This window comes from Colletotrichum fructicola (genome assembly GCF_000319635.2).
Source record: "Colletotrichum fructicola Nara gc5 chromosome Unknown KSG_Nara_v1_contig03, whole genome shotgun sequence".
Classification (NCBI taxonomy): Eukaryota; Fungi; Ascomycota; class Sordariomycetes; order Glomerellales; family Glomerellaceae; genus Colletotrichum; species Colletotrichum fructicola.
In genome coordinates this window covers 14219-38165 of record NW_027094053.1, presented here as the reverse complement: position 1 = coordinate 38165, position 23947 = coordinate 14219, and the positions used below count along the sequence as shown (strand labels likewise).

Sequence of the window (23947 nt, the reverse complement as noted above, 5' to 3'; positions counted from 1 at the left end):
TCAAGGGATCGCGGATTCAAGTCAAGCGAAATGATGATATATCAGCTGGCTTGCGAAGCTTTGGAATTCTTGATGGGAAGGAATCCGTCATCATCGAATGGAAAACGTACGACGCTAGCTGGCAGGGCCAGAAAGGCATCGCTCTCACTGGCAGAATTCTCAATATCTCCCATCTCCTTAACTCCGAAACCAAGCCAGTGGAGCTTCTAACGTTGAAGTGCCTTGGAGTCTTTGATGACCCGCAACGGAACGCATACGGATTCGTATTCCGTTTACCCCCCGAGAGTACTTCGTCCTCGATCGAAGCCCAGGTGGTTTCGCTGAAAGCGCTACTGGACACGCCAAGTCCAGAGAACCTGCCGACATTGGAAGATCGATACAACGCTGCTTATGCACTTTCGCTGTCGCTTTCAGTCATTCACGGAGTGTCGTGGCTTCATAAAAGCATACGAAGTCACAACGTATTGTTTCCTGTCTCAGCCAGCGGGCGGCCTTTTTGGTCTCGACCTTATATCGTAGGCTTTGAGTTTTCCAGACCCGACAGCGTCGATGAATCATCAGAGAAGCCGGAACAAAGCGCCAGGTTCAATGTTTATAGGCATCCAAAAGCGCAAGGAACGCCTGGAGAGGGATATCAGAGAGCATTCGATATCTATAGCCTGGGTGTCATACTGGCTGAGCTTGCAATGTGGCGCCCGATATGGAAAATGTATAAAGATGGTATGGGATCCGAAACATTCCAGAAAGCATTGGTCAGTAAGGTACATGATTGGATTGCGCACTTGATGGGCTCACAGTATTCAAACGCGACGCTCACATGCTTGGGAGAAAACATTGAGAATGGCCAAGACCGAACTGTCCAGTCATTTTACATCAATGTTGTGGAAGTGCTGGGGCGTGTTGTAGCTGAAACTATGTGAGGTAACTACCCACTTTTTGAGCTATTTCATATATACCAATCCAAGCAGGCAAATTGAGCCGTAGTGTCAGCTCCAGTGGAGGCTGGCAGGCTTGAAGGATATGTTACTCGCCGGACACCGGACGGTGCAGCGTGTGATTTGTGGGGCCGAAACGCCGGGTTGGATTCCGAACACCGCCCGGTAGGCTCAGGTTATCGTCCCAACCCTGATGGGCGATGTATTGTATGGAGATGCAAACTGTGATGAGCCTTGTGTCAGTGAGGTTGATATTTCCGGATCGACAACCTTAACATTTATCATAGGCTTGTGTGCTGAAAGTTGAGACAAATGCGGACTCGGAACTACTGTTACGCGCTCCCTACTTCAATACATCTCGGGGTGGAAGAGTTGCTCGTGAGTTCGCAAGGTACATGAATAGCATATTTAATGTGCAGCCTCCTAAAGCTATTGTATCGTAGTATATAACGTAACAGCAAACTAGTCTCATGGATGCACATCCCATGCAGGCCACATCTCAAATGACTTTGTCGGGCGTCTCTGGAGAGGATGACACAACACCCGCCTCCGCGTGATCGATCGGGTGACCTTTCTTTGCTGCACGAACCAAGGCCGGATTCTCAGCCTTGAGCTCAGCAAATTTCTTCTCTGCGTCCCAGTTCCAGATGCTATCGCTGGCAAAAACGAGATCCATCTCCTCCAAAGTGCGCTGGTTGGACTCTGGATATAGTGCCCAAACGATAACGATACAGAGAACATTAACGGCGCCGAAGAGGTAGAGGGTTTTCTCGTTAAGTTTCTCGAAGATCGTTGGAAGAAGCAGTACCTAGGTTGCTCGTCAATGAGTAAACAGGGTGAGTGGTGTTTCTTGAGGATGCTAACCGTCCACCCATTTCCGATAGACCATCCAACAACACCCCAAGCATTACCCTTCGCGCGGACTTGAAGCGGGAATATTTCGGCCGGATAGAGCCAAGGAACAGTAAGCCTTCAAGAGGTGAATGTAAGTATGGACAACTCAAATAAGATGCGGGTTCGACTGACCATGTAGCACCGAAAATGGCAGTGTATAAGAAGACGAAGAATGTTGCAGCGCCACCGAGTCCAGAACGATTTCCGGGGTCGGCATTCAAAGTTGCGCGAGCTAATCCGCCGGCACAAAACATGCATATTCCTTGCCCGGCTGCGCCCCAGTACAAAGTCCAGCGCCGACCAATGCGATCAAGAGTGAATACACAAATCAGGGTCGCGAACTACCATCGATTAGTCAGTTGAAACAAAACGAACAGGAAATGAACAGATTGTTCACATACCATATAAGTAATGTTGTTGACACCACTAACCCAAAGGCGCTGTTCAGAGCTTATACCGGCAATGGTAAAGATCGTAGGCCCATAGATTGTGATGCCGGCAATGCCAACCCACTCCTGAAGAATCTGCAGCCAAACCACAAGCTGCACGCGACGAGCCGTGTGCAACTTTCCGGAGCCCCAGCCAAAGAACATCGCAATATAGCTCTGCTGCTTGGCAGTATCATGTTCCAAAGCTTTGATGTTGATGATATCCTGAAGTTCGGCCTCGGCGAGCTCACCGTCTTCACCTTCATTACCACGGAGTCTCCCAAGAATAAAACGGGCCTCTTCCTCACGCCCCACTTTCACGAGCCATCGTGGCGACTCGGGCATGAACCATATCATGAGAAATAGAGCAATCAAAGGGACAATCTGAAACGCAATCGGGAATCTCCAGATGAAAGAAGACGTAGGGTCCTTGTACTTTGATGTGCCGCTGAAGAACTGTTAGTTCAGTTGACTGTCCTTGTTTCTGTAAAACCCACAATTGCAGCCAGTATGCAACAACTACACCGAAAATGTTCAGCGTAAATTCCATAGCCACGAACATGCCTCGTGAAGTATGGGAGGCGATTTCAGTTGCCCAGACAGGCGTGATAGCGTTTAGCATGCCGGTGCCGATGCCGTTGAGGACTCGAGCTGTGGTCTTTATCAACAATGGTGATGCCAATATGAAGAGAGAACGGCGAGTCCTTACCACAAAACATCCAGTTCGCATTCTGAGCAGCTGACTGCAGCGCGGCTGTAAGAATGGACCAAATGCAAGCGACTCCGATAGTTTTGAGCCTTCCGTAGCGATCGCCAAACCAGCCACCAATGAGGCAGCCAACAAGTGTTCCGGGGAGGTAATACACGGCAACCTGGCGCTGAATGAGATATTGCAATATGACAATATGGTTGAGAACTCACAATTCCACCTTGCAGCAACGGCTTGTCTACCACGACAATTTGTTCGTCTTCGTCCCAATGGCCGAAACCCATGAGCTCGGCATAATCCCGCGCGGTGTTGACTCCTCCCATCAGTCCTTGGTCATAGCCAAAAAAGAAGATTGAAACACCGGCGACCAAACACACAGTGTTCAGTAACGAGGCCTTGTAAAGCCTGTTGGCGACGTTGTACCGCCCGAGGCGGCCCGGAATGCTGGACATTGTGACAGCTACTTGCACTGTTGGAATGGGAAGCCAGTAATTTGTCTTTCTGTTGGAGTGCAAATTTCTTAACTCTTGGGGACGAAGAGATGATGTGTGATCGGCTCACGGGCAATGAGAAACGGCAAAGGTCGGGTGAAGGCCGGGGCATTTTCCGAAGCCTGCAGCGGGGGTGGGGCATGGCGTTCATTCGCTCCACCGAACAAGAGTCCGCAACGGTTCGGGGGGATAATCATTTCTTTTTGTGGGTGGCATGATCAAGTGATGCTATGCACCTGTGAGCAGTGATCCAATTCGCACGCATAGCAGTCCGGGCAGAACCCCGAAATCCCCGATGTCGCTGAAAACCATCCCCAATGCACTGCGTTTTAGAGAAGGCTTCAGTGACGGAGATTGTTCATCTCGATTAAGCGATCCAACGGAACAGATCAACCCCGCTACCCACGATGTCGAACCGGCCATCCCCGCTCAAGAGTCAAGTGAATCGGTTCTTGACTGACCCCCGCACCGAACGTCGGAGCCGGGGAGGCTCTTCTGTTGCATGCATTCCGGTTCGGGAAGTTTGAAGCGCAGCAACATGTAGCTGGTGAACTCATCGCGAAGGGTACTTTTCGAAGACGTCCATGACGTTAGATCATCGGTGTTTGGCTTTGCAGCATTATTTGCGTGAATGTGGGGCGACGGTCGTATGGAACACCGCATGTTAAACCCGGAAAACATGCAGCGCATTTGCGCCAAAGAGCGCTGGAAATATGTGGTATTAAGGGACGAGCGGCCAAAACAAAATTGCGGCCGCGATCTTGAGATAAGAAATAAAAACGCTGTCAATTCATTCTGGTGGCAATGCACTTCTATTTACAGCCGGATGGTCGGACGTAGGCGTGGTTCTGGGAACCGCCAGCAGAGTTGCCAGAAGCTGGCCCTTGATAAGTGCTGAGCAAGCTGCAAGATGTGGAACTGCCCTGGTAGAATGATGCTGCAACGCAAGCTGCGTTTGCGGCACATTTTGAAATGCAATCGCCCAAGCTAGTGGCATCAACGTAACCAAGATAATCTCCGGAGGCCAGCCTGCCACAGTAGATTTGGAATTTCTTGGAGCTCGATGTCAAACAATAATTGTTGTTAGTGGAGCACGTCGGGCTGCTTGATGCCGTGCCGGCACATGCCGGTGCAGGGCAGGCCGAGCAAGTTCCAGGAGAGAACGATGTCTGGCACCCAAACCCGCAAAAGTCGCTTGATGTGCCACAATATCCGTTCTTTGAGCTAAAAAGAACAGATGTCAGTCATCTTGCTACTGGACCATGAGCAGCCGTATTCCATGAACTCACCAACACGTTCCCGATGGACAAGTATATCCGTTTGAGCCACCGCAGCTGTTATCTGGGCTTGTTTTGCTGCCCGTTGACGCAGGTTTCGCAGCGGAAGTAGTGGCGCCACCACCACTCGACGCAGAACAGGTTCCGAAGGAGCTTTGGCAGCCAGCAGCACAATGGTCGCTTGACGAGCCGCAGTATCCCCACTGGCTGCAGCAGTCGCCAAAACTGCTTCCTTGGCAGGTGAACCCCGCAGTCCCACCGCAAGTTCCATCCTGGCTTACTGATTTCCCACCGACGGTGATCGAGCTGCAATCTCCGAACTTGGACTGGCAGCCGTTGAGGCAATGGTCATCTGAGTTACCACAGTATCCCCACTGACTGCAGCAGTTGCCAAACGACCCTCCTGTGCAGGTGTATGCGTTGATCCCTCCGCAAGTCCCATCTGGAGAAATCTTCGTCGAAGAAGACGATGTTGTCGTGCATCTGCCAAACTTGGACTGGCACCCGGCCCCACAATGGTCATCGCTGACTCCACTGTCGACGGTGTCAGTCGCTGTTCTGTGAAGGCTCATCTCGTGCAGATCATGTGCAATACATACCACCAGTTGTATTGACTGCAACACAATGAACCGGGACATGTCAGCCCTTTGGTGCCTCCACAGGTGTTGTCAGTTGAGACGGCTGCCGCTGTAATTCCCGCCAGAGAGAAGAGCGCGGTGACGATAGAGTTGACCATTTTCTCCTAAGCACGATGTGTTTTGTTAACAGAACGTGTAAATCAATTATTTCTGAGACAAGTGGTCGTTCTTGAGTCTGGTTGATGAAGGAAGTGAGGATGGAAGCCGATGAGAAAGCAACTGGCTTGTAGCGACTTATTAAGGTAACTGGCTACTTCTGTGGTTGCTGCTTGCGAACAAAGACATTCCGACGCGCCCATTGCATTGCGTCGACACGGTTCTGAGGATATGTCATGATTGTCTATCGTGCGCAGAAATTAGAATTCGCCAAGTCATGAACTTTTAGGTAGCTACAATGTCTCTTACGCAAGTGGCTAGTAGATAGCCCACAGCTTAGCGTTCGTTTTGGGTTTGAGATGCTAGCTTGATTGCTTGCAATTGTCTGATGTCTCGACGTATCTCCACGCTAGTCCCAGCTGGTGACTGGCATTGTGACCCGTGCTCATTGTGTGAAATCATCGCTGCTTCCGTCGACTTTGTTTTCTCCTCTGTGGTATGGGAAAATAGACGTGCATGCCGTTGATGGCTGTGATTATCATTAATTACATCTGAGCTCCTTCATTCCCCTCTCGCGTCGAAGGACGCGATTAAGTTGCCACGGCCGGCCCGATGGCGCAGATCCGTTTCTGTCTAGCGCAACTGTGTGTTGTACTTGATTGATCTAAACCCAAGACGTCGGTATCGACAGTACTGTGCCTAATCTTGCGATGATAATACGCTAACAAAAAGCCCTTTGTTCCTGTTGTATTCTAGATGTGCTGTTATTGAAGTTAGGTTGGAGTGCTCGATATGTGGGCCCAATGAGAAAGTGTTGCAAGAACAGTGAGGATGTGACTGATCGTTATGCAAAGAGTCAAAGGCGTTATTGACCAGCGGCATGTTACGAGCCTCCAACTACAACACACTACATCCGCCATGATAGCAACCCATTTATTTGCTGGCAGGTATCCCCAGAAATGACGCCCGTAATGCCATCTTTGTGCGCTCCAACCTTTCATAGGACCAGGATCCAACTTCAGGACGTTGTTCATTAGTGTTTCCCCAACTCTCCGCATGTCGGTGTAGCTTTGCTTGAAATCCCTAGCAAACAGAGGCGCGTAACAATTCCTTATCAGGAACTTTGCACTCCCACCGGCAATGAGACGCTACACAACAATCCATCCTCATTTTGGGCTGGATTGCACATCAGGCAAAGTAAGCCCAGTCAAATGTTCGGTTATGGTTTTCCTTAGCCTAAGAAGCAAGAGCAAATTTCAGGTCTTGAAAGACCTTAAAAACCGCAGAACCCCTAGACACTTCCGGCTGGAATGTATTTGACATGATCGCACGAAGTTTATGCAATCGAAATGTATCTCTCATTTATCATTCTCTTTACAGCTTTTGCATTCCTGGCCCTCGCCTTGCCTGCGATCTCTGACGTGCCATGGGCCAACGTAACGATCTCAGCTTCCCCCGACCGACGGTATTTGTACCAGACCAAGACTGGTCGGCCATTTTTCTGGATTGCGGATACGAACTGGGAACTCTTCCATAAACTGAATAAAACTGATGTCGACATCTATCTTTCGGACCGCGCTGCCAAAGGCTTCAACGTAATTCAGGCAGTTGTCTTATCTAAGTACAACGTCACCACTATACCGAATTTCTATGGACATCTTGCCATAGATAACGCAAATGTCACTCAGCCCAACCTGCAGTATTTCGAACATGTCGACTGGATCGTTACCCGTGCTGCAGAGTATGGAATTCTAATCTGCTTTGTTCCAACCTGGGGTCGGTATGTTAACTGGGGCTGGTATGGCACCACCGGGTACAAATTATTTAACGAGGATACCGCTGAGTGGTTTGGCCGGTTTCTGGGTAATCGATACCCCGGAATTCCAAAAATGATGGGCGGTGATTCAAACGGTTTCTGGGCGAACAACGTACCTCAGGCTCGTGCGGCCTGGCGTGAGGATCCCGAGTCTGACCCGAAATCTCATCTCGGGCCAATTGAAGATACCAGATCAATATGGGCAGCCATGATGAGAGGATTCATAGAAGAGGAAGCGAAGATGGGTTACGACGCGTTTGTCACGTTCCAGCCTACCAGCCCTTGGATAGCTGACCCACCCACCCCTCTGCCATACGGACACAACGTAAGGAAATCAACCCGTGTCAAGAATGCGTTCTAACATACCTTATTGCAGTATATCAACGGAAGCTTAGGGAGCTTAAGTATGGATGCCGTTCAATCGGGGCACGAAAGTCCGGATCCCATGGGCGTTGACTCTGCCTTCACTGTCCTTCGGCCGTGGGACTCACGCAAGAACTACGAAAATATCATTCAAATGCGAAACGAGTTCTCCGGCCCTGTGATGGACGTCGAGAATCATTACGAGGGAGCTCACGATTCGTTCAACACAAGCAAACGAGTATGGAATGAATCGGATGTCCGGCATGGCTTTTACCCTGCTGTGTTTTCTGGGGCTTGCGGGATCACATTTGGTTCTCTTCCCGTCCAACAGTCTTACGAGAACATTTCTCTCATTGCTGGGCCCGAACATTATATGCCACCGCAACTTGGGCTGTCGGAGAATGCGAGTTGGCATGAAGCGCTCGACTGGCCCGGTGCAAGTCAAACTGGATATGTTGGCCATTTGCTGGCGGATCTGACAGACAGTCAATTCAAAAAAATCACTCCTGCTCGCGAGCTGATATCATCACCAGCAACTTCAGCAGATGACATACTAGCATTCGAGGCCGATCGGTACATTGCGAGCATGATAACAATCGGACGCTTCTGGGTATATAGTGGATGGGGCGACGCTTTTGAAGTTGATATTCAAGCTTTAACAGCGAGATGGGATTTGACTTCTGTACGGATGACTGTCAACTGGTTCGACCCACGAACGGCTGTGCTAACGAATGCGGGAACAATTGACACGTCGTCAACGGGTGGGAGGATGACTTTCACGCCTCCAAGTCGCGGAGGGATAGACTTTGACTGGGTATTATGTTTGATGGCTGTTTGAGTGCTGATGGAAGAGCTCAAGGGGAACCACGTTGGATTGGGTTGGTTCAGCGCTGCATCGCCGGTGAAATAAAATAAACGTTTCACGAAATGTTTTATTTCATCTAAACCCACCAAACCTTTTCAGTCCAAAAGAGTCCACCCCGGGTTTGTCTGGACGTTGCATTGCTCATAGACTACCTACAACTTCAAAGCAGTAGAAAATTACGCGGAAGCGGAGAACCCTCTCGAGGTTGTAGCTACTATATGAATAACACCTCTGCATCAATTTCGTAAACTCCATGGAGCCATGACAAATATGTGTTGCATTGGTCATCAAGTGCCATTCAGGTAGGTCTCTGCGAGGGATTAATGTACGGATCCTAGGAAATGCCCTGCATTCCTACTGTACACTACCCGAAGGCGGGGCGGGCTCAGGCACAAGACTACCGCTCCAACACTCAGCCTGCCAATGGACTTTAGGTAAAGTCGATTGCACAATCTCTTGGCGCCGAGATCCAGGTAAATGATCTACCAGGCTGACAAATCTTCTGGGAGTAAGTTTACAGCTGACGTTCGATTAAATGGGGGATTGCATTTGAAAGCTTTCTGATATACTTTGTGGATTGGCCTGTTAGTATCGTATCTCATTAGACAATTTGGACATTAACCGCCCAAACAAGCCTGACTTACGAAATGGGAGTTCCAAAGACATCGCTTATACCATAGGATCCTTCGAACGCTAAGCACTTCAAGCGGATGTTTAACCAAAGGGTTGCGTGCGGCTGGCGATGCGAGGAGGTTCCAGAATGGAGAAATAAAACCATCATGAATCAAAAGTTTCTTTACTGGATCGTCTGTTCTGGGTTTCCTCCAGAATGAATTAGTCTCCAGATGCTGACATTCGGAAGATACTCGCTGATGACTTTCCCCAGCGAGACGACCTGCTTGCGAAGCATACTAGTCAGTACCCGAATGTAGACAGAAAGATTATTGACACCCACATATGACAATGAAGATTGACTCAAGACGCCCAGGAGTCTGTTGAGCTGACAGATACGGCGAGTGCGGTTCTCCAAACATCTTGCAAAACCAACACATCGACCATCCGTACCCGTCGGCCATATTGCCCTTGAGCTGCTCCCCGAGCAAAACAAGCGGTTAAGTCTATCGTCTTCCACAATTTTGGTGATGCATCTCTACGTCTCGTGGGTAGGAGATGACGAGAAAGTTGGACGCATCTCGTCGGCTGTTGCTAAGCATATCAGGGCTCTCCAAAGTGCTGGCCTTGGCCGCTGTGCAATGGCCCAGATCGAGGATCTCGCTAAACTCCCACCATTCCACCATTCCACCATGACATGATCGCGCTTGACACGGTGCAGAAAAACTTTCAGTTGTCACAGAATAACTTTTGGAAAGCCCCTAATACACCTAGCAAAGGGACCCGCACAAGCGAGGAATGGTATACACGTCAAGGATACCAGGCCATCGCAAGAGTAGATACGATTGGATGGTGCCTGAAACGCAGGAGCATGTACCAGTGCCACTGGTGTATATGATTAAAAAGCTCGTCTAGACGCAAAGAGTCGGATCAGATTGCCTGTGAGAATTGCATAATCTGCTTCAGCATCTTAGAGTACGGCCCAGCTAACATGGTCTTGAACTGCCAAATGGCGTACGCACCAAAAACTAGAATTTCCAGTAAAGCAAAGTAAATGGGCAGATGTCTGCTCCAGCTGGTACTTGAAATCAGACGAACAGTCCATATTAGTATTGTTCATTGAGGCCAGCCCGTAGTGCAACCAAGTCTCATCTCTTTCTCAATAGCTTCTGAACCCGTACTCTTGTGCGACTATGGACCGAGCCAACTGCCTCGCTTTCTCTTATCCCTGCAACCGGAAGGGTATGACTGGTCGAGAACGTGCTCTAAAAAGCCAGCTACTTCCTTTTGTCCGTAATGCCGAGCCTCATCTGCAGCACTTCTTCCCGCGGTGTTTCTAGCTTCCATGAACATGATTCTCTCCGCATTCCAGTGAAACATCCGCCCCTCATCTCCGGTCACTTCATGGCGATCATATTTCCCAGGAACATCGACAGCGTCATCTGTGTCTCTGCCCTCAAAGGCACATAGCACAGGCTTTAGTAGCCGCAGCCCCCCCTTCCGTGCAGCGACAAGCAGCCCGTTATCACCCTCCCGATTCTGATGTCTGAGTAAAATGTGCCTCTCACGACGGCCTTGAACTGAGCTGGCCCATTTCCGCACGTCGGATAGAGTCGGCACGCCCCGAGAGCTCCTATGCGCCCTGGACGAACAATGGCGTGGATGAGCTAGTCGCCTGTCTCGGGGTTAATGGCCTGGAGCCAAATGTCAATGCCGTCGCATTTGTAGCGCTTGTAAGTGAACTTGAGTTACAAATCCTCCTTGTTCGACATGTCCAAACTTGGAACTGACCGGAGGATGTCGCGGATAAGCGGCACAGGCAGTGGGTCTGGCAGACTGGCAGAATGTTGACTCCGATCACTCCTGATAGTGGGATTCATACTGACAGGTACAGGTAGGGTTGGATAATCGATGAGAGTGGGGTGCTCTGAGGCCGAGCATGAGAGGCTGCCTAAGCTGGATCCGCGACTGCGTCGGGAGAGACTGGCTCGCGCCCGACCAGGTGGATCGGACGACTCTGACAGTGTCGCCAACGTCTCATCGTCGTCAGACGAATCATCGCTGCGTCGACAAAATCCGGACACATTGGACCGCGCACAGGAAAATGCGTGATCACAGTGTGAGGGAAGCTGTGATTGTTCTGTGGCGCCACGTAAGGATGTTGGAGTAAGTGAGATCTGTTCTGTCTTAAATAGCATGTGAATTCCGACCCAAACTGTCCTGGTCGTCCACGTTTTGTAATCTTGTCACCCAACCCTAGTTACCCGTGATGATGAATCTGTCGTTGCTCACTTCGCCTAAAGTCAATATTTCAACATTTGCCAATTCTACGACATACTGAAGAAGCTAGATCACTGACAAGCTTGCTTTGTATGCTGCCGATTCTATTAGTTTGTCACTCTGTGTCTTTTTTACACGTGTCCCAGCTCGAAGCCGTTCCCAAGACTCTGTGCTACATGGCCACATGTGAAATATTTCCGTTGACTACCTTGAGACGTGCAGGGCTGTGAGAAGTAAAAGTTGCCAAGAGGCCTGGCTGATGGTTAAACGACCTACTTAACACTTCGCAACTATTTCTAATTCTCAAAGGGAGCTTGATCCCCCTTGAGGAGTACCACCCGCATCACTGTTTTTAAAATATACCCATCCTCAAGTCCGCTCAGCGGTGGTTATCAGGTCTACGGAGGTTCTTTCAACTGTTCTTGCTTCTGGCAGCTTACAACAGCCCCATCCCCCAAGGGTGGACCGTTCCAAGACGAACAGAGCAAGAAATGTGCGCCACTTGGTTCACACGAATTCAGCAGGGCATTTGACCAGCAATATAGAGTTGCAGGCGAGGATCGATGCGAATGTCAGTCTGAAATCGCACGAGAAACTTCAGTGATTGTCCCAACAACCTTGACGCAAACAGATGATGAAGCTCGGCGAGGCCAAGGCGATAATTAGCCTCAATCAAAGGCCGGCCCGTGTCTGACGCCGCTTCAGTGCTTTGGGATGTCCCAAAAAGGCGGACACATGATTCGGCGGATTAGTAGCGTTAAACCGCCTCGACGCCTCGAGGACCAGCACAAAATCGATAGTGCAATCCGCCTTCAAAAAGTTCCCGAGCACGTTGAGGACCGGCGTGGTGTCAAACCAAGATCCCTTCTTGTCATATGTCAACCACACGTTCCAGAAGGCGCAGTACGGCGAGCCGAATATGATGTCTTTAATTTTCTGCTCGAGAATTTTAACAAGATCCTCGTCTGTTATCGCAAAGTGAATGAAGACGTCAATCTCACTGAATTGGACATAATGGTCGCCCTAAAATGCCGTGGCCTTGGTCGCCAAACAGACCTCCTGAAGAGCCCACATGGGAGTGAACCATGTGAGTTGATAGAACCTCTTGATAGAATCCGTATGGCGGACATCTAGGATTGATGGGAGGCTACCCTTCAGGTGCGTGACAGGATAGGGTGATTTTATATCCTCGGAAAGATGATTTCGTATGCTAGCAGACATGAAGCTTGCGTCCGGCACCACGGACCACTTATGCTGCGTGCCTTTCTTGACAACTGAAAGAGCAGGTACTACATCGTCAAAGGCCGTCTCTGCGAAACATTCGGAGTCGTGACCAAGCCAGACGACCACCTCGGCGGCTTGATCGTAGACGATACCCATGAGATTTACCTGATGCGCCTTCTCCGCGTCGTTGCATTGGTTAATGGCCTTCGCCCATGCTATCTACACGCAGTCGGTCCGTCTGATGTGTCGAAGGCCTTGCAATAGGCTGACGGTGACATCTCTATAGAAGGTAGAGCACTTCATGCACTTCATGCTCTCAACGTTGGTATAATCTCCCCAAACGTATGACAGAGCCTTGTACTTGGGGGCCTGGTCAATGGCAACGGCGGCAAGATCACAAACAAGTGGGTCAGATCGCTAGCCAGAATGGAGGTGAAGTTGACAAAATCATCAACCGGAAGGTAGCTCATCAAACTGACAAGTATTGTCCTGCATCATTCAGACATTAAGATGTTCCGAAACTAACGACTGTGCTAAAAAGGTTTTATGTGCGGTGGGGTGTGAATAGAGCCAATAGACATCGCACATCTCCATGCAACTCTGTTGGGACTACCGAGGACAAAAGTACCTGCAGTCAGCTTACTGAACACCCACGTCTTCTTGGCATCCACGCCCCATATTGTTCGCCCGGCTGTGGCGAGCCCTTTCCACGTGGCTATAAACCTAGACAAGAGGGAGTTGCCACAAAGTAGGGTGTACTGTACATGACAGGGTGGCACTGATGCTTACTCTCTGTATTCTACCAACTCTCGGTTCAATATCCAAGTCACAAATCCTACCCTGCCTGCCTTAGTTGTAAGTAATATCATAAATACCCTAGAGTGGACAGCCTTGGTTTCTTTCGCAATCCGGTTCCTTGACAGTAGCTTTTCATCCCCGGGCATCCCCGGACTTTTAACTGCCTAGAAGGTGATGATGATCTGATCCCTGGCAATGGTCTTGTCGTGGGGCGCATATTAGTTAGGGTGGGTGTCAATAGACGTCTGAAAGTCGTTTCTTTTTCTCTCTCGCAAAAGCGTGCGTAGAATTGACTGTGCATATCCCGTGCCAGCTCAAAAAAGAATGATTACCCTCTGATGGACTTTTCTTGGGCCACCTACGTCCTTCCCAAGAGCAACACGGCAAGACGGCTCTTCAGCCCTGTACATATCATTCACGTTCGTTTCCCCAGGGTGCTTGTCATCTGTACGGCTAAATCTTACCTTTAAACCATCTCTGGAACGATGCGTATTTTTAGGACCTTGTCCATCGGCGCCGGGGTGCTCAGTATCGCGGAGGCCTTTCCTGGCCGCGCCCAAAGCTTCGTCAAAAGGCAGATTACCGACCTTCGGGACGATGGTTATGACTTTGTTATCATTGGCGGTGGCACCGCAGGTCTCACAGTGGCTGACCGCGTCTCGGCTGCCTTCCCGGAAAGTACGTTGTGAAATTTCCGCTTATTTTGCCGCAGGTTCCGTGACCCTAAATTTTCGTTGCAGAGTTCGTCCTGGTGATCGAGTACGGCAAGATTGAGGAGACCGTCGGCTATTTTGACCCGTCCGAGGACGGCCGTGGTGCCAATCGCCTTGTCATCACTTCCCCCCCGGTCGCTAGCGTCAACAATCGCTCTGCCACCGTCATCCTAGGCATGACTGTCGGAGGCGGATCCGCAGTCAACGGCCAGTTCCTGGACCGCGGTTCGCGGTATGACTATGATGAGTGGGCGCGCCTCGGTAGCCCCCAGTTTGACGACAGCCCCCATCAATGGGACTGGGAGAACTTTGGTCCCGCGTTGAAAAAGGTCAGCTTGCTGCTTATCTCAGCCCCTCCCGTCCATCTGCCTCTTCTGACGACCCATTATCAGTCATTGTTTCTCACAGAGCCCAGCCATGAGCTCGCTGAGGAGTATGGCTACACCTGGGACGCCTCCCAATTCGAGGGCGAGGCCATCGAGGCTTCATTCCCGCCTTTCCAATGGCCGATTCAGAGTACGTAACTGTCACTTTAACTTCTGTCTCATATGAAAGAAAATAGTGTTGATGAGGCACAGAGTTCGGGTGGAAGGCGTTCGAAAAACTCGGTCTCGAGAGCCCCGTGACCTGTGATAACGGCGACAAGCATGGCCTCTGTTCGGTTGCCACAGCCCAGAACTCAGCGACGGTCGAGCGCTCTCACGCCGGCGTCGGTCACTTCACCAGGATCGCCGACTCACGACCCAACCTCGACCTTCTCGTCGAGCACAAGGTTAGTCGCCTAATCATCAGCAAGAATGAGACCGTTCCCACCATAGAGTTTCGCCCTGTCTCCGGCAGTAACGGCAGGGTCCGTACTATCCGCCCCCGCCACGAGGTCGTCTTGTCCGCCGGCGCGATTCACACCCCCCAGATTCTGCAGCGCAGCGGTGTCGCCTCAGCCGCCTACCTCGAGTCTGAGGGAATCCAGGTCGTCGAAGACCTCCCTGGGGTCGGCCAGAACTTCCAGGACCACTGCGCCGTGCCCATAACGTTCTCCTTCGAGAATGCCCCCTCCCCAAACGAGGCCGACATCACGACCAACACCACCTACGCCGCTGAGGCCGTCGCCCAGTTCCGCGAGCGTCCCGCCCGCGGCCCCTACACCCTCGCTATGGGCAATAGTGCTGCTTACGTCGCCCTCCAGAACGTCACTGCCCAGTGGCAGTACATTGTCGCCGACATCCGAGCCCAGATGGCCGACGGCACCGCTCTGCAATACCTCCCCGCTTCCGCAGACAACACCGTTCAGACCGGCTACCTCGCCCAGCTTCAGGCTATTGCCAAGGCCTTGGAAAACCCGGAGCACCCCGTTCTCGAGATGCCCTTCCACGCCGCGCCCAGCATGGCCTTTCTGCTCAAGCCTCTGAGCCGCGGCTCTGTCGTCCTCGATCCCGCTGACCACGACGCCACTCCTATTGTCAACTACGCCACCGGCACCAACCCCGTCGACCTTAATATCATGAGCTCTTACATAGACTACTTCCGCCGCCTTTATGCCATCGACACCTGGAAGGACCTCGGCCCAGTAGAAGTCGCACCCGGCGCCAACGTCACCCAGCACGCGGCTCTCTTAGACTGGGTCAAGGATAACGTAGTTCAGTCACTGATGCACCCCTGTTGCACCGCCGCCATGCTACCCCGCGAGAAGGGCGGTGTTGTGGACTCGAGCCTTGCTGTCTTCGGCATCTCTGGCCTCCGCGTCGCCGACTGCTCTATCATTCCCACAATCCCCGCGAGCCACACCACTACGACGGCGTATGCAATTGGTGAGAAGGTAAGTCTATGTTCTTATAGAGTTGAAGCGCTCACATAATAACTTCCGCAGGCTGCGGAGATTATTATCAGCAAGTGGAGATAGATCCACCACTGCTATGAGACGCACACAAGCTTTGTATAAGGGTTACTCGAATGTCAACCTCGGTGAGGGTTATGAACACGAAAAGCTTCAAGCTGCATATGGTATCGGATTCAATACGTCGCAAATAAAACGTTAACTAAAGGTTTACATATGCATAGAGTAATCAAGATTAATGACGCCGCACATAGCGCGGTGTTGTCTTCACAAGATCCAGTCACCTTGTGAACAAAACCCATCATCTGCCTCCAACTGATACCCAAACGCTAAGAGATTCATCTTGAAGAAGTAACATGTGTTGTCGAGGGTGATTACCTGCTTGCCATTCTCTCCCTCGCAGTTACATAAGCCGATGGCGACTCGGAGATGATGCCTGCACTCATTGCGATTCTCCAGCTACTTGCCGGTCCCACATACTGGACTTGACGTTGACGATGGGATCGTCTTCGGCCTAAGGTAGCAATGTTACTTGTCGAGGCTCGGATAACTTACGGTACGCCTCTTTTCGCAGTCGACAAACCGAGTAAAGAAGCCTAACGCTTTTAACTGCATGGAGTGAATACTGATAGAACTCTTGATCTGCCTGTGCAGTCTACCTATCCTTCTCGTGTGTCGCCCGCGAGCCCGGGCCACCGGCGCAGCTGCCGAGCAATCAGTCAGGCTACTTACAGCAGTACGCCGTGATTAAAGCTGTCGTCGGGCCCGATTGAAGCCCTCGTCCGACCAATGGAATGCGTCTATTACAAGGGTGGAGGTTCCTTACAGGCAAGATGGCGAGGCTGCATGGGCATTTTGACCAGACTCATTTCTGTAAAGAGTCTCTCAATGTAACGTGAGCTTACGCCGAGGATCGGTCAGCACTTGGCGCAGCAGGAACCTGACGCGCCTCGATAGTCTTGCCTCGTGGAGCTGCCCTTGGCAACCGCAACCAATCCCGCATGAGCGGGGATGTTTGTATGCAGGGTTATCTTGTTTCCACAATGCTACTCTCTGTTTACCTCTCTCCCCCTCTCTCTCCTGCATTTCGTCAAGACCAAGAAATAGCTCTACTCCAGGAAACTTTGAGTCCTCGTAGCACGAGAAGCAAACGACCATGAGGCTTGTCCACGGAATCGCTCTCTTGCCTGCATTCCTCACGGCAGCCTGCGCGTCATCGGTTCTCTTCAAAGGGGGCACAGTTGTCGCTTTCAATCAAGAGACGCAAGGGTTGAAGGTCATCCGCAATGGCTCGGTCTTCGTCGAGAACGACCGCATCACCCGTGTTTGCAGTTGTGCGATCACGGATATCCCACCGGATACCGAGATCGTCGATATTACCGACAAGATCATTACGCCGGGCTTCATCGACACCCATCGACATGGCTGGCAGACGGTCTTCAAGACTATGGCTTCTAATTCCACCCTGCTGGAGTTCTTCAGCCGCTACAGCTCCTACGTCGCGCCCTTCTTCTGGAATGCGACTGACGTGTACGACAGTCAACTTGCCGGCTTATATGAGGCGTTGAATGCGGGTGTTACGACGTCTCTTGACCATGCCACCAATACATGGTCTCGAGATGCATCTGATGCCGGTCTCCAGGCTTCCATTGATAGTGGAGCGAGAGTGTTTTGGGGTTTCACTTTTGCCAACATCTCAGGTCTAGTCACGGTTGACGACCTGTTTCCGATCTTCCGGGACATGGCCAAGAAAGCCGAGCTGGCAAACTCCCCTACTACTCTAAGCATCGCCTACGACGGCTGGGGTCCGAATCCAAATGTTGGAGAAATTAATAACATTATGGCACTTGCCGAGTACGTGAAGGCCGATAATTCCTGAAACTTAAGTCAACCCTTTGACATGAATAAAGCTAACTGGAACAGGGAGCTCAATGTATCAGCTATCACCACTCACTCTCTTCAAGGACCTTGGGGCTGTAAGTTTTGCCAAAGCATTTACCTCCGATGTCTCCTACGCCTTACAAGATCATAATTTTCCTAACTTGCGGTGCTTGATAGTCAGCAATTCTCCTGAAGACGTCCACGCCCTCAACTATCTCAACATTTCCAAGCCCTTCATCTTCTCCCATGCTTCATTCCTGACCTCCACTGGAGCGGACTTGCTGCGATCCACTAACCAGTATATCTCTATCACGCCTGAGTCCGAGATGCACTACGGCCAGACGCACCAAACCAGCCACCTCATCCAGGATCAGGCTTCTCTCGGGATCGATACACATATTACTTTCAGCACCGACATCCTGACGCAAGCCCGTATGTGGCTTCAATCGGTCCGCTATCGGCTGTATAACAACGTGGTTCAGGGGTGGAAGCTGCCAGGGACTAATCCCATGTCGGTCGAGCAGGCCTTCCTACTCGCTACGCGTCAAGGTGCTCTCGCCTTACGGCGCGATGACCTTGGTGTCATCGCTACCGGTGCCAAGGCCGATATACTCATCTGGGACGGCATCTCCCCGGCGATGCTTGGCTGGGTTGACCCCGTTGCTGCCGTTCTTCTCCATGCTAGCGTCGGTGACATCGAGGGCGTGCTGGTTGATGGCAAATGGGTCAAGCGCGATGGTAAGCTGGTGGCAAAGGGCTACTCGGCGGCTCGCGCCCGCTTCTTAGAGACCGCCCGACGTCTTCAAGCCGTCTGGCGAGCCATGCCACTGCCGGCGCCGCCGGCCGAGTACAACGGTCATCATGTGGTCCCCACGGAACGAGTCGATGTGCTACGGGGGCCCGGGGATGGCTACGGCGATCTTCACATTTAATATAGCTTCGGCTGTGGCCGATATTAGTTTACCCCTAACCAGCAAAGAACCCATTGAGTTTGAACCAAAAACTGCCTGATTTTCCCGTGTTTCATTAGCTATTTCCTGTGTATGTACTTTCATGTGCGTTTATCTAATGACAATGGCAACGACGACGACGATAACGACGACGTGTCAAGGCGACAACGACAGTAATGTAGAGCAAGGTATCCACAGGAAAAGCAGTGGCTCCAACAGAGGAAAAATAGGCTGTCTGTTAGACAACCCGCAGTGTCTGCCATTGCAAGCCCTCAGCATCCACACCTAACGCCTCACCATTCATAAAACCATGAACATACGCCCCTCCAACCAGACGGTATTCACAATCACCAACACTTCGAAAAATGAGTGGTACTCGTGAGCCGGGCACAATCCACACAGAGTCCCGTTCTTCAAGAGACTCAGATCCCACGCCTATGTGTTTTTGAGAAGTGCTGAAAAGCCTCAGGTGAACACCATGAGAAAATGAAGCCTCATAAGCAGCAGCTTTACCTTGTTGTGGTGTTTCCGCCAGCCCCAAACTTGCCAGTAGCTCATTACCCTCGCCAATGCTACCCGTAAGTCCTCGGGAAGAAGCCAGTTTGACCCCAAGCCAGTGTAAAAACGAAATCTCAAAGCTCGTGTCGACGGGGCATTGTGGTGGATCACCATCGGTGTCGGTGAGGAGGGCACGCCAAACCGCTTCCAGCCCAACTTTTCCCTGATGCCGGTGTTGTTGTCGAAGAATGTTTATTACACCTGGAAACGGTCGACTGGAAATGATATCGTGCTTGGTTTCTGCAGAAGTCTCAATGTCGTCAAGCTTTAGTCCTCGAATCTCGAGAATCTTCGAAGAATCATGGATGAACAAATTTCGTGGCAGGTCACCTGCTGCGCGGAAGCGTCGATAGCCAGTGACTCTTAATCCCAAAGGCTTCTCACATCGCCAATCGGGCACCCATGACGGCAAATCGGAGTACTGAAACTTTTGTCCTTCGATGTCGTAAAGCAGGAGCAAGTCATCACTGTCCTCCAGTATCTGGATAGCCGCATCAATGTAGACAGATTCTACAGATCGTCCACCATATACCGGATGCAATCGCCGTTTGTCTTTAAAAAGGTCCCCAAAGTCCACAAGCCCTAAAAGTCCATATACTTTATCGCGAGAATCTCGGCAGCGATAGGGGCGAGACCGAATCAGTGCATGAACTAGAGTCTCCGCATAGCTAAGCGCTTGTCTGGATTTTCTGTTTGCTTTAAGGCCCGTCGGGGTCATATGATAGCAAGGTCCTGGTATAGAATCTTCCGAGCTTAAGTTGGCGAAATGGCGAGACCAAGATGTAGTTGTTACGAAATGAGAGAATGATTCGAGATGTTCCCAGGATGTCATGTGGCTACCGCATAGAACCGTGGCTTTTTTGGCGAGGACGACCTCCTGAATTATCCAAACTCTGCTGAAGTAATTGCGACGGAAAAGCTTTCTAGCAGCTTCCCAGTATGTACGGTTGTGCAAAGGTGGAATTTGCGTAGAATTGGTGTTTTCGTCAACACACGTTTGATGTTGCATGACAAGATGAGGTGTCAAAAGGTGAAGCATCTCTGGCTTAGCTTCCGCGACAGACTCCATGAGGTGAAAAGACCTAGCAGTGTGTTCATCTTCTTCTCCGAGCCAAATCAAAACTGAGGTAGCCGACCTGAACACCCTGGCCATGAGACGAACCTGGCTGGATCGCTCTTGCAGGTTCCTCTGGTCTATGCATATCGCGTCAATCCAAAACCTCTTGCCTGAGAGATCTGAATTGTCTCGTAATCGGAGAAGCGCAGCTTTCAAGTTTGACGCGACGAAACCAACCTCTCCATGAGATATCCTTTCTGATGGTTTTCCCGTCTCCCAGACTATCCAGACAGGATTAGAGGGGTTGTCGGTGACACCCTTCGCGGCATCTTCAGGGCTCGCTGGCCCCCAAGTGTACGAGAGCGTATGGAATTCCGGGGCACATCTTCCCAGATTTACCACGCTCATCCTGCAAACAACTCTGTCCTCGTCGTTTTCATCTCGCGGGTCGATGGTTACGAGCCGTATATCACTAATTGTGAGTGGAAGTGCGGGGTACACTGCGGGAGGCGCCAGCGATGGAGTCTGGTTGTCCTCGTGCATTGTGACCAGGTGATACCAAACGGAATGCGCTTTGAAATTTCTGTGGAAGACGACAGAAATGAAGACACCACCGACTATGCGAAACGACAGAGACGACAAAGATGACTATGGGGACCGACCGAGACAGCGACATATCAACAGGCGACGGTGGGATGGGCGTGACGTGGCTTGATTAATGTAGCTACGAGCGTTGGGCGCGCCTGGCTACAAAGTGGTGTGGCCGATCTCTTACGTAAAGACGGGATTCGGGCGGCATTGGCCCGGGGCCGAGTTCCGTCTTGCAGGATGAGAGGCTGGGTCTTTTCCGCAAATGCCCTGAAGAATATGACTTAGTCATCAAAGTCGTTACCAAGCCAGCCTTCTCTGCTGCTTATCCCGCAGTCTACCCTATCTCTGCATCCGACCTCCAACCTCCGAAATATGCTTGCGCAAACCATCTTCCCCGCACTCCTTGCAGCGACAAAAATGGCCGCACCCGCTAATCCTATCTGTCGACACAAGTTCACCATTCTCCCGGAATACTTTATAGACTACCATAAAATAGCCGAGGACAGTCCCGGGGGCAAAGCGACGACGCAAGCCGGCCTAGGTCTGCTTGACAAGGTTTTTGGAGATTCGGCCCAAAGTCAAGAAGGCGGGAATAGTAAGCCGTGGGACCGTTTCGCGGCACACGTCAACCGACTCAACGATGAAAGTCCTGATGGGGTGGATTATAAAGTGCTTTACTTAACCAGACACGGCCTCGGGTACCACAATGTCCAGGCGGCCAAGGTTGGGACGGCGGAGTGGAATGTAAGCAACGTCTTCTGGAGATGCCGGCCTGACCCTTTCTAACGTGCAATAGAGATATTGGTCTCGACTTGACGGCGATGGAGTTGTTTCATGGCTCGACGCAGCGCTTGTAGATACGGGCATTACTCAGGCTACAGACCTGTGTACTTTCTGGAAAGCTGCTACAGCTGCCGAAGGGGTTCCCTTACCCGAGTCATTCTATACCAGTCCTCTTCGGCGTTGCCTCGAGACCAGCAAGCTTGTCTTTAGCGACCTGGTCGAGGGTAGAGGTCAGGAGTTTAGACCTGTTATCAAAGAAGGGCTGAGAGAGCGTATGACTGATCATACTTGTGACAAGAGAAGTTCGAGGACGTGGATCGAAGAAGCTTATCCTAGGTACATCATTGAACCTGGCTTCACTGAGGAAGACCAGCTCTGGAAGGCAGATCAGTTTGAGACCACAGAGAGTCATGTCGCAAGGAAGCAGCAGGTTCTGGATGAGATATTCTCGACCAATCCGAGCCAGTTTGTGTCATTGACAGTCCACTCTTATGCCATATCTGCCATCTTGCGGGCTGGGGGCCAGGAAGAGTTCCGCGTTCGAGAGGGCTCCAGCATCGCAGTGCTAGTCCGAGGAAAAAGAGTTACGACGCCAACATGATGATCTCATTTGGTTTAGAGATTAACAACAAGTCAGATACATTTCAACCTTCCTCTTGACTATTCTGCTGTGAAAAATGTGCTGGGTCAGCAGTTCTGGTAGATCAAGTGGTGAATACCGCCCACCACATACCAAGCTGGATCGTATTGACACTATTGCCAGGATGTCCACCACGCACGAGGAAGACAACTACGCTGACGACCTCAGTCTGACGTCGACCAGCCTACGGCCTCCGGCCTTACTCAGTTATTCCATGCCGGAACGCGTCGAGATACGGCCATCCGTGTACACCTTACCTTCGTCCAGGTGATGCGTTTCTCCACCAGCCTCTCTTGCTGAGCCATCACGCGGGGGACACGTCGACTGTCGTGTCGAAAGGTTGTGTATCTTGCCAACAGGACTATTGTCCTGAGGAAGGAGAGTATAAACGGGGATTGGAGATACGAGAGACCAAGATATAGTATATAATGTGAGGCTAGGCGGTTCCTTGCAGGAGAGGAAATTTCATGAACATGTTCCCAAGTATACGTAAGGTATCGCACTCTGATGGCTTAGAACTGAGAGTATAAACGAAATAAACCCTAAAACAAGGGATTTCTTGCCAACGGAGAGGCCTATGACAAAACGGATTGGATATTTGAGATCAGGGCAAAAAAGAGGCCCACCCGGGACTCGAACCCGGATCTTCTCCTTAGCTAGAGGAGTGCTCGACCGATTAAGCTGATAGGCCCTCGACTGGGGATTCTATCTCTCACCGTTGTTATACTTGGCCTTTTCGACGTACGTCCAGCTCGGCGAGGGGGCCCGACGGGTCACAGAGCAAGCGAGGCGCACCGCGTCTCAGTTGTGTAGCGCATGCTTATGGACGACGTTGTCGCATGTTTCCGAAGTGGGTATGGCCGAGATTACGCGGCCGCGGCGGCGGCACCGAGCGGGGTGGTACGACCGGTCGGGGCGGGGCAGCCGGTCGCGGACGACGTCAACCACACTCACCGCACAGCGCAAAAGAGGGAAGGGGGAAAAAAAAAAAAGGAGGGAAAAAAAGGAAACAAAAGGAAAGCTAACGACCCCACATGGATCTTCTACGACTGTCGGTGTATAACTGTTGGTCTAACTCGTCCTGTCCCACCTATCACCCCCTGCCTAACCCTAACCCTAAACGCCTTCCCTGGTGCCTCTTAGGGTACAGGTCAAGGTTCGGCTTGTTCACTGCAATCTCAGATGAGTCGAGATGAAGGGCACCAGTTGCCAGAGCCATCACAGCTCCTCCTCGTTCCTGGACGGGCTAACCTTACGACTTGGGGTTTTGGACTATACTATAAGCAATCTCACTACGCTCCTTTAGAGGCATAAACTAACGCTTTGAGTTTAGTCTTGAGTCTGCCAATCTCATAGGAAAGGGGCTAGATAGTTAGTTATTGGTGGTAGGATTTCCACGACACGAGCTGTTAGTGGAGGCGCTGACAGCTACCGTGGGGTTTGTTTTCGCGAGGATGCAGAACACTAAATAACTGTTACGACCCGACAGGCATGACACGTTGGAACAGCCCCGC

The 23947-nt window shown here is 51.1% G+C and overlaps 6 protein-coding genes across 6 annotated transcripts; 4 read left to right on the top strand and 2 right to left on the bottom strand.

Annotated features, from left to right (window-relative positions):
• Window positions 1-1434: 1434 nt before the first annotated feature.
• Window positions 1435-3418, bottom strand: CGGC5_v004758 (Sugar transporter STL1; the record flags this gene model as incomplete). Its single annotated transcript, XM_032023266.1, has 7 exons — window positions 1435-1743; window positions 1800-1905; window positions 1962-2170; window positions 2231-2705; window positions 2755-2908; window positions 2967-3129; window positions 3179-3418. The coding sequence occupies 7 exons, from the start codon at window positions 3416-3418 to the stop codon at window positions 1435-1437; spliced, it is 1656 nt and encodes a 551-aa protein (XP_031892911.1).
• A 1122-nt stretch (window positions 3419-4540) lies between these two features.
• On the bottom strand, window positions 4541-5470 carry LECC (Lectin-C; the record flags this gene model as incomplete). Its single annotated transcript, XM_066151341.1, has 4 exons — window positions 4541-4681; window positions 4747-4791; window positions 5016-5268; window positions 5334-5470. The coding sequence occupies 4 exons, from the start codon at window positions 5468-5470 to the stop codon at window positions 4541-4543; spliced, it is 576 nt and encodes a 191-aa protein (XP_066008892.1).
• A 1347-nt stretch (window positions 5471-6817) lies between these two features.
• CGGC5_v004756 (uncharacterized protein) lies at window positions 6818-8204 on the top strand (the record flags this gene model as incomplete). Its single annotated transcript, XM_032023037.2, has 3 exons — window positions 6818-7609; window positions 7661-7885; window positions 8181-8204. The coding sequence occupies 3 exons, from the start codon at window positions 6818-6820 to the stop codon at window positions 8202-8204; spliced, it is 1041 nt and encodes a 346-aa protein (XP_031892909.2).
• Window positions 8205-13911: 5707 nt separating this feature from the next.
• On the top strand, window positions 13912-16039 carry xptC-8 (Dehydrogenase xptC; the record flags this gene model as incomplete). The annotated part of the gene is made up of 5 exons (XM_032022811.1): window positions 13912-14104; window positions 14167-14468; window positions 14532-14655; window positions 14718-15955; window positions 16007-16039. 5 exons carry the CDS (start codon window positions 13912-13914, stop codon window positions 16037-16039), a joined length of 1890 nt encoding a protein of 629 aa, XP_031892907.1.
• A 1090-nt stretch (window positions 16040-17129) lies between these two features.
• Window positions 17130-18786, top strand: dadD-1 (5'-deoxyadenosine deaminase; the record flags this gene model as incomplete). The annotated part of the gene is made up of 3 exons (XM_032022699.1): window positions 17130-17827; window positions 17897-17949; window positions 18032-18786. 3 exons carry the CDS (start codon window positions 17130-17132, stop codon window positions 18784-18786), a joined length of 1506 nt encoding a protein of 501 aa, XP_031892908.1.
• Window positions 18787-21427: 2641 nt separating this feature from the next.
• Window positions 21428-22394, top strand: CGGC5_v004753 (putative phosphoglycerate mutase; the record flags this gene model as incomplete). The annotated part of the gene is made up of 2 exons (XM_032022587.1): window positions 21428-21754; window positions 21807-22394. 2 exons carry the CDS (start codon window positions 21428-21430, stop codon window positions 22392-22394), a joined length of 915 nt encoding a protein of 304 aa, XP_031893260.1.
• Window positions 22395-23947: the final 1553 nt, after the last annotated feature.